Here is a 9,578-nt window from a genome sequence, read left to right as displayed (position 1 = left end):
ACACAAATAGAGATATCCTTAAACATGGTCCTTATTATTACTGATCGTGAACAATTTTGGTTAGGGGTGTGCAAATTTCACTCCCTAATCATTATTAGGATCTTATCAAAAAGGAAGAAAACAAAAAACTGTCAGATATTTAGGATCTGGAAATTACCAACTTCAGTTGTATCACAGGTCGAAATTACTTGCCTAATCTTCTTATATTAGGGGCAATAGGTCAGACAAAACAAACCCCAGAAAATATCTTTGTTTTGCGTCTGAAAAGTAAAAACTACAAAGTTGAAATATCTGTGTAGCGTGGCCTCTCTGCATTTCATTTTCATGACTTTATAAGCACCCTAGCCGTGACTCGGTCTCGCCGGAGACGGAATCTGCTGCTTCCCAGGACTCGGTCCGTACTAAACCCACCTAATCTTCTTCTTCTTCTTCTTCCTCTTCTTTTTCTCTTCTGCTGGGTCAACCTAGCTGTTCAATTAGTGACCTACATTTCATTTTCTTCTTATTAAATGCGTGATGGGTTTTGCCAATATATAGGACCAGGAGAAGTGATCCATTTTGATAAGAAGAAACAGAGATGGAGTTGGGTGGTGGAGAGAGAAAACGAGTGGTGGTGATCGGAGGCGGCGTTGCTGGCTCGCTTCTCGCAAAAAATCTGCAATTCAGCGCTGATTTCACCCTCATTGATCAGTAAGCTGAATGCTCTTTTGTTGAATGATTGGAAAATTGAATCTAGCAGTTCTGTCTTAGATTTTCTCGTTGTGATTCTGTTGTTTCGATTGCTCACCCAATTTGGTATGAAGAATTATGTTTTGGGTTGCCTGATATGGACTGTTATGTCTTCATATATACAAAGATTCTCTTAGAACTAGACAATACCCATCTCCAGTTTGCGTTGATACGCAACCACTGTTGGTCCTTGAAACCCATATGTTTCTAGGACTTGGTGGATTGAAATTAATAGTGGGGGCAGCTATTCTGTTTTCGGGTGCTTTGGTTACTAGATTGGAGGTTGCTTGTAAGTTGCTCTGAATGTGCCAAAGTTATAATTTCCTTCAGATAATTTTGTCCTATAGTGATGTTTGGTGGGGTTCTATGATCACTGCATAGAAAATTTGCTACTTTTTATTCATTTATTTCATAGGGTGGGGAGGGATTTAGCTAACTTCGGTTAAGAATTAATTCGTTTCATGTATAGTTAATCATCTTCAAGACTTGATTTGAACATTGTTCACTTGAAGTATATGTATCATCTACTGAAACCAGTTAAACCCGTTGTCTAGAATAATCTGGATTTGATGATTCCCCGACTGATTTCTTTGAAGACCTTTGCTTATATGATATTCCATCAGTTTGAGGATGGTCATTAACTTAAAAAAATTTGATGATCGATATGTACTCTCATTCGGTTATAGGAATTTGCATGAAGCATATGTGATATTAGGTAATTATCTTTTATGGGATCATATCTCGCTTTATGTGGCTAGGTCTGTTGACTCTGTTCTCTCTGTAAATTTCATTCTTCACCTCAATTAAAGCATAATTAATAATACTGAAATACTGAGGATCATGGTCATCATATATGCCAATTGGTATAACTTTAAATGCGTAGAACTATCGTGAGCTCTTGTTCTAAGTGGAAACGAATTTGAACTCAGGAAGGAATATTTTGAGATTCCATGGGCAAGCTTGAGGACCATGGTGGAGCCATCATTTGGGGAGAGATCTGTGATCAACCATAGAGATTACCTCACAAATGGCCAAATTATTACATCTGGAGCAATCAATATCACTGACACTGAAGTATTGACGGGAGAAGGCCGTCTAATTCCCTATGACTACCTTGTCATTGCCACTGGCCATGCAGATGCTGTTCCTAAAACCAAGACTGGGAGGCTTAAGGAATACCAAGAAGGTAAGACTGCATGGCAGTCTTGACTTCCTTTCTTTTGTCTTTTCATTTTTATGAACTGCCAAACTGACAACTAAGAAGGCAGTTCGCAAATCTTTCAAAGGGGTTGTCAATATGTCAAATGTAGCATTCAAATTAGATTTTGAAACAAAGGTTTGAACCATAAAACTTTACTAGCATTAGAAGTTTTCCCAAGAATCACAATATAAGACCCGCCTACTAGGAATAATCAAATTTAGTGCATATCATTGTACTGTTCTTTTGTAACTGTGATTGAATCAACATTAATCTCTCCATTGGCAGATAATCAGAAGATAAGATCAGCTAATTCCATTTTGATTGTTGGAGGAGGACCTACTGGTGTAGAGCTTGCTGGAGAAATTGTTACTGACTTCCCAGATAAGAAAATCACTCTGGTTCATACTGGTTCAAGGTTGTTGGAATTCATTGGACCAAAAGCTGCAAACAAGACTCTTAATTGGTTTCAGTCAAGGAATGTTGAAGTGATACTGGAGCAATCAGTCAGTTTAAACACAATATCCGAGTCACCTGGAAGCAAAACATATCAGACTTCAGAAGGACAAACGTTTCACGCAGATTGTCATTTTCTATGCACAGGGAAACATGTGGGTTCAGCTTGGCTCAAAGAAACAGTTCTGAAGAGTAACTTGGATGAATTTGGGAGATTAATAGTTGATGAGAATTTGAGAGTCAATGGGAGAAAAAACATCTTTGCAGTTGGAGACATTACTAATATTAAAGTAAGTCAATCTGCAACCTACTTATCTTCTTTAGTTGCTCTGATTGTTTTATTCCATAATTCTAGGTTTAAAGCACTCAATCAGTAGAACAGCACTCTGTATAACTCAGAGTTCAACAGAAAAACTTGTGTACATTTTCTCTGCAGCACCATTTAAATGTGACGCGAGTTTACGATTGAGTTATATGTTAATAGAATGATGCTAACTTGCTCCTTGTTATTTATAAGTAAGTTGCGAATAGTGTTGAGGCTTGTGTTCTTTTGGTTTATGTATCATTATGTTTTTCATTGTAATATATATGAATTCATGAGTTCATGCCATTCCTGCTTTGTTTTTGTAAATTCTTACTGCAAACATCATCTACAGCTGGCTTCAGACCATATCAGATTTTAAGACCTTTCTGGTAGGTAATGTTCTGTATTTAATCTACAAAATTAGAACATTAAGTGCTACTCCACTAGAAGAAAAGGGAGAGTTAGATATATATTCAATCTCAATCAGTAGTATGCTTAATGATGCTGTGTGATTATAGTTAGGTAATCTTGTATTCTGATGTATCTCGAGACCAATGGGTTGCTGTGCTTTAATTATATGGATCTTTGATTAGTGATATGTGCTCTTTGAATGCAAGTCTAATGCATTTTTCATGTGAAATCCCAAACCGCAGGAAATCAAGCAAGGGTATTTGGCGCAAAAACAGGCTTTGGTGGCTGCAAAGAACATAAAGCTCTTGCTTGCAGGAGGAAGACAGAGTAAGATGGCAACTTACGAAGCTCATTCGGTGCTGGCACTTGTTTCACTTGGAAGGAAACATGGGCTTGCACAGTTCCCATACACTACTTGGATTGGACGCCTTCCTGGACTGATCAAATCTAAAGATCTTTTTGTGGGGAAGACAAGGAATCAGCTGGGGCTACTGCCACAAAATTAATTTGGATTGTACGTGAGATATATAGACTCTTCGTTTTTCTTTTTGGTTAAGTACATATATGGGCAGCATACATAACGAGGGATGTATATAGAACTGAATCCTTATTGTTCTATAATAGTTTTGATCCGGATCAGTTGGTTTGTTATTTGTTACGAGTCTTTATGTGACAGTATTTAAGGGTGGAAAATTTTGAACCTGTGAGGATTTGTTATTTGTTACCGAGTACTGAGTATGCCAACATTATTATGTCCTCATAATTATGTAATATGTGGACAGCGCTTGAGTTGAAGGAGTTTATGTGGGTAACATGTGTATTGTACCATGCCTCAATTGGTGAACAGAAGGCATCGACAAGTGAGAAATTCACGCTTGATATGATTAATTGATTATCAAAAACAATTTCAGACCAAAAACCAAAAATTATGATAAGAAAATAAACGTGCTCAATATCAAGTAGTGTACTTACTCGTGCTCGAGGAGAAACAAATAGACGGTAGGTCATGATAGTGTCTACTTTCAGTAGTGCTGTACTTTGTATAACCCAGAGTTCAACAGTTGAAAAATTGAAGTGCAGCATTTGCTCTGCGTCACCATCTAAATGTAACCAGAGTTTACACTTGAGATATTTGTTAACAGAATGATTCTGTCTTGCTCATTGTTATTTATTATTATTTTAACATAAATGAGTTCAGATAGTTCTTTTGGTTTATGAGATGCATAACTCTTATTGGCATCATTATGTGTTGCATTGGAATCTAATTGCACTTAATTTTGCTGACAGAGTTGTTGGAAAAAATTGATGATCTGGAAAGTAAGGTTACAATTGCTGAATTATCTTATGAAGCCCAGATTCTTGAACAGAATCATATCAAGAGTATATGGACGTGTTTGTATAAATGGTTTCAAACTGACACTGCAATTGATTCTTTGTAACATGTGAGAAAACTGAAAATTAAATTCCATGCATTGTTCACGAAATAGCAAGCAAAAGATTTAACCAAGTAACCAACAATTTGCCATCTACACTGATGCAGCAGACAGCTCTCACAGCTCAAGAAAATATAGCTAAGCACCTTTGAGCACAGCAATAGCCTTTCTTATATTCTTTGTATGGAGCAACGAAAATGAAATGCTCTAAGATCATACCATAAAGAGCATCTACTGAGCAAAAACAAGTAATTTATTCAAGGAAAATGAAATAAGAGGCAATGTTTGCTCTAGACTTTCCAACACAAAGTTTACTCATCAACCACAGGCATTAGTGAAGGACTGCAAATCCAGTGGATCTTGCAATAAAACCTCCCTTGCTGTCCTCGGGGTTGATTGTAATCAATTCTGAGACTTTTTGATTGATCTTAACTGGTTTCCACCTTTAGACAAGTACAATGCCCATCAAGGTCAGCTATTAGGGAGATCCTTTCTAATTTTTCTTCATTAATAACAGGAGCCAGATCAATTGCAGCCAAGTACCAATCGAACCCAAAGATGAACACATCTGCTTTAGATGTGATATTTCCCCATCACTGAAAATAATTATCATGATTTAGTAAGAGATCAAGACATAAGATACACTTCTGAACTTTTGCAAGAAAGGATAAGATTCAAAGTGTATGATGAGTTAAAAATTTAGAATGTTCAAAAATCTTCTAGACATCCCATAGGTTGCCATGGTCCCACCAGTAGTTGTTGGTCAAGGAAATTACCAGCCGTTTTAAGAAAAGTGGGATACAGTAAACTCATACCAAGTCACAACTCTATCATTATACTGTAACCCTGTATCCATAAGAACTTTTTATCTTCACTTTTCTCAACCACAACACAAACATATATTCATTCTCAAATCTCTAACCGAAATACTCTTTCGGGACTAAGAGAAACAGAATGAGGGTTTGACTAGCAAGTCATTTATCACCTTGAGGGATTAGTTAGAAGCAATTTTATCTCTCCTAACTGGTAAAAAGGAAAAGAAATTCATCTTATGTTTATGAAATACAGGCCAATAAACTGATACACCTGTTTAATGGAACAGGGAACCTAACTTCTGAAGTTACAGCAAAATGTCAAGAACTAATATTGCATTTGAAAGCCTTTTACTAGAAAAACACAGTAAATAAGAGTCATTTACTATTGCGACCTTCCTCTTTTGAGTGCTAATTCTAAAGTACCCTAAGGTAAGTGGGTTAAAGTAGGACAAAGGATGATGACTTGTCAAACACAGATCACTGGGATAGAAAGCAAGTTCATTTCTTCTCATGCATTCCTTAAGTTCAGAAGGGAAACTCAAGAGTGAAATTAACATTTTTCAACCTTAAGCTTTTATATTACAAGAGGTGCATACTCAACAAAATTTCAGGAAAAGCAACTGGAATTTGGAATCTTTTATATCCTCTTATTTCAAATATAACATTCCTTGGCTTCTAATTGGTGACTAGGACTGTATCATATCTTCAGATGAAAAATTTGAGGGAGAAGGAATTGAATAAATTCATTAGCTTTACTAATTCAAATTGATAAATCCCATGGACTTTCTTCTAAACAGGATCATAACCTGAAGCCGTCAATATTTTTATAAATCTGAGGAGCTTTTTTGGGCTGATAACACAATGAACTCTTAGCTGCAGCTTGGTGACAGAACACCAAATGTTTCAACGCACAGGCTCTAACGGGATAAAAAATAAAAAAAAATAAAAAAAAATTAGAAGGATCTTCAATGATATTGGTCCCTGGATCTCAACTCATCTTGTTATGTATTTACCTTTATAAAAGACTTCCAATTACATTTGATTAGAAGTTCAACTCCAAGTAACTCTCAAGTCTCTGAGATTCCTAGAACTGAAACTCTTGATCATTATTTGCCCTACTCTCCCATCTTCCCTGGTTCCTCTCTTGATTGCCTGAATTTCATGTGGATATCCATCCTATTCTAAACATCCCTCCAAGTTTTGTATGCAGAAATTGTTAATATCTGCTAGGAATTTTCAGAAACAAGAGAGATTATTTTCAGGAAACTAAAGGCCTTTCATGTCATGTTATAATCCATTCTGCCTCCAGGGCGGTTTAATGACTTTTAGGCCGCCAGGGCAAAAGTAAAAAAAAAAACAAAAATAAACTCTCTTGATTAGGTGGAATCTCCCTTTAAATACTTGGAAGTAAATGTTGGACTGCTCTCTTTCTATGGCTAAAGCTGCTTTCTTGGCCTGTGTTGCAAACTCATTCCCTAAAGGAAGGTTTGTTTTGGGGTTTCCAGCAATAGAAATAAGAAGATCCATATTGAAGATCCAAGGATTCCAAGCTACTTACAGACAATGTCAACAAGAAATATTCTTTTCCTTGGAGGCTTTGATCAACCACTAACTATAATGAAGTATAGCCGTCTAATCTAGAGGATTACAAATTTACTCACACCTTCCACCCTTTCGGGTAGCAAACTCCATCATTGATTCTCTAGGGTACTTTGGCCATGACCTAAACTTTGGCACTTTATCTGCCATGTGTTCTGAAATAGTGAAATTCTTTCTTAATCTTGACTTAATTTGTAGTGCTTGCCCCTGGGGCTTGTGCAAGTCTTGTTTTCGTTTTTGCAATGAGAAAAAAAAAAATATCCAACCCAAAAGATCATAAGAATTTAATAAGCTGCAACAGAAATATATACTGTATTGATCTATCTAAGATGAATTAGGGCAAGAGACACACACCAAACGTGAGAATGCTTGGCAGATGTGAAATACATAAAATTAAGTGACTTTGTAAATCAGAAGATGTTGTCTTGTTGACTAAACAATCTAAACTTTTCCATGCTCAGTAGGTAGCCATACTTTTGAATTTAATGCCATACTATATCTGAGAGGAGACTTCAGAGAAACACTTACTTGTATATTCAGGTGCAAGGTATCCAAATATCTCTGAAAGCTCTTTCAACAGAGCTGTCCCCATCCAGAGCAAGTTTAACCAACTCAAAATCCAAAACTTTTGCGTATAAGTAATCACCCCGAAGAATATTACAAGATTTGAAATATTGATGTATGAAAGTCTGGCCAGCTAACTTACAACTCATGAAGTGTATGGATAATTCTTCTTACTAAGCAAGATTACCAGTAAGTTTTAGTCATGCTCGTATTATTCCCTTATAATGTGTTCAGGAACATACCCACATAATTTGAGCTCAAAAGATAGAAGCTCTAATGTTGAATATATATACTCTGCATCAACATGGGATTTATCACCGGCCACAAATTCATGAATATCACAGTCAATCTCAACTGAACTAAATCCTGGCACCTTCTGGATTCCGAGGTCTTTCATAGTTTTTCTAACCTTGTTTGCACCATCCCACCTACCATCTGCTGCATATATGTTGGCAAGGAGCACATAATTCGAATCAACACCAGGATCCAACTCGAACAGGTACTTCATCAGTCTTTCGGCTAAGTTGATATTTCCACTAGTTCTACAAGCTGCTAGCAAAGAACCCAAAACAACTTCATTTGGCTTCATCGGCATGTTCTCTATTACATTCAAGGCATCTTCCAGCCTCCCTGCACGGCTATACAGATCAACTATGCAGCCATAATGCTCAATTCTCGGGGTTATTTTGTGTATTCTCTTCATGCTATCAAAGAAACGTAGCCCCTCATCGACTAAACCAGCATGGCTGCATGCAGTAAGAGCCCCAGTGAAGCTGACACCGTCCGGCTTGAACCCTTCCTTCTGCATCAGGTTAAAGAACACAAGAGCTTCCTCTGCATGCCCATTCACCGCAAAACCCACAATCATCGAGTTCCAAGAAACTAAGGTCCGATCAGGCATGTTGTCAAACACTTGCCTAGCAAAATCAATACATCCACACCGAGAATACATATCAATCAACGAGTTACTTATCCGAACATTGTGTCTAAAGTCTTGCTTCATAACAAACCGGTTTATCCACAAGCCTAAACCAAGAGTCCCCAAATCAGCACAAGCAGCAATCACAGCAATTATAGTCACATAGTCCGGTTCCACACCGGACACCTGCATCTCACGAAACCACTCCAGCGCTTGCTCAAACCAGCGTCTCTTCACAAACCCACCAATCAAAGCGGTCCACGAAACAGCATCTCTCTCAGGCATTTCATCAAACACCACAACCGCATCCCTCACATTTCCATTTCTCATATACCCATCAATCATAGTATTCCAAGACATTGAATTCTTCACCTCCATCCCACTAAAAACCAATCTAGCCAACTCCACCCGACCAGACTTTGCATACATATCAACTAGCGCCGTCCCCACCATCACATTAGTCCTATCTAAGCCCAGTTTAGACGCATAAGCATGAAGCGAGGGCCCAAACAATGGTGCTTTAGCTGGAAAGTGAGCACAGCCGGAGAAGAGTGTAACGAATGTGATGTGGTTTGGTTCAACCCCGGCTTGTCTCATTTGGATGAACTGCGAAACAGCTTGAGATAGCTGACCACTTCGGCAGCGTTGGGATATAGAAGAGGTCCACAACACAGTTTGGTCTATGTGTTCATTCCTGTTTCTCAGCGAAACCGAGTGTTTCTTGTCATGTTTTGGATTAGGAGAGGTGGACTGAGATGGGTGTGGAGTAGTGGTGAGTGGGTGTTGTTTGGGAAGTTGAATTGGGGTTGCCGTGCAGGCGGGGAGAATCATTGTCTGAAATAGGAGAAGGAATACTTGTATCTAAATGGTCAGAAGCTGAACCTGGTTATTTGAAAGCAGAGTTAATGAATTGGACAGAAAAGAAGATAGAAATGGCCCAAGAGAGAAGATGGATGGAGAAGGAAGAAGCTTGCGGATTATATTTACACAAGTATGGGAACTGCTGAATTGGGTTTTAGCGGTTGAGTTCAGAAGTCGACGTGAGGCTCTGGTCCGGAGCCTTTGAGAGGGACGAAGGGGATATTGAGTCGGACCGATTCTTATTTTCTTTTTGTTTTTTGTTTTTCTGTTTTTATTTATTTTGTTGAGT

The 9,578-nt window shown here is 37.9% G+C and overlaps 2 protein-coding genes across 2 annotated transcripts; one reads left to right on the top strand and one right to left on the bottom strand.

Moving 5' to 3' along the window:
* The first annotated feature begins 239 nt into the window (after positions 1–239).
* Positions 240–3,815, top strand: LOC133732423 (uncharacterized). The gene is made up of 5 exons (XM_062159969.1): positions 240–394; positions 538–690; positions 1,659–1,915; positions 2,216–2,673; positions 3,341–3,815. The coding sequence occupies exons 2-5, from the start codon at positions 578–580 to the stop codon at positions 3,602–3,604; spliced, it is 1,092 nt and encodes a 363-aa protein (XP_062015953.1). The 5' UTR covers positions 240–394; positions 538–577; the 3' UTR covers positions 3,605–3,815.
* Positions 3,816–4,631: 816 nt separating this feature from the next.
* On the bottom strand, positions 4,632–9,578 carry LOC133734256 (pentatricopeptide repeat-containing protein At1g05750, chloroplastic). Its single transcript, XM_062161890.1, has 2 exons — positions 7,474–9,578; positions 4,632–5,127 (listed from the first exon to the last, which is right to left on the bottom strand). Exon 1 carries the CDS (start codon positions 9,257–9,259, stop codon positions 7,721–7,723), a length of 1,539 nt encoding a protein of 512 aa, XP_062017874.1. The 5' UTR covers positions 9,260–9,578; the 3' UTR covers positions 4,632–5,127; positions 7,474–7,720.

The sequence above is a fragment of the Rosa rugosa genome, chromosome 2, assembly GCF_958449725.1.
Source record: "Rosa rugosa chromosome 2, drRosRugo1.1, whole genome shotgun sequence".
Taxonomy (NCBI): domain Eukaryota; kingdom Viridiplantae; phylum Streptophyta; class Magnoliopsida; order Rosales; family Rosaceae; genus Rosa; species Rosa rugosa.
This window is presented reverse-complemented; position numbering and strand designations above follow the sequence as displayed.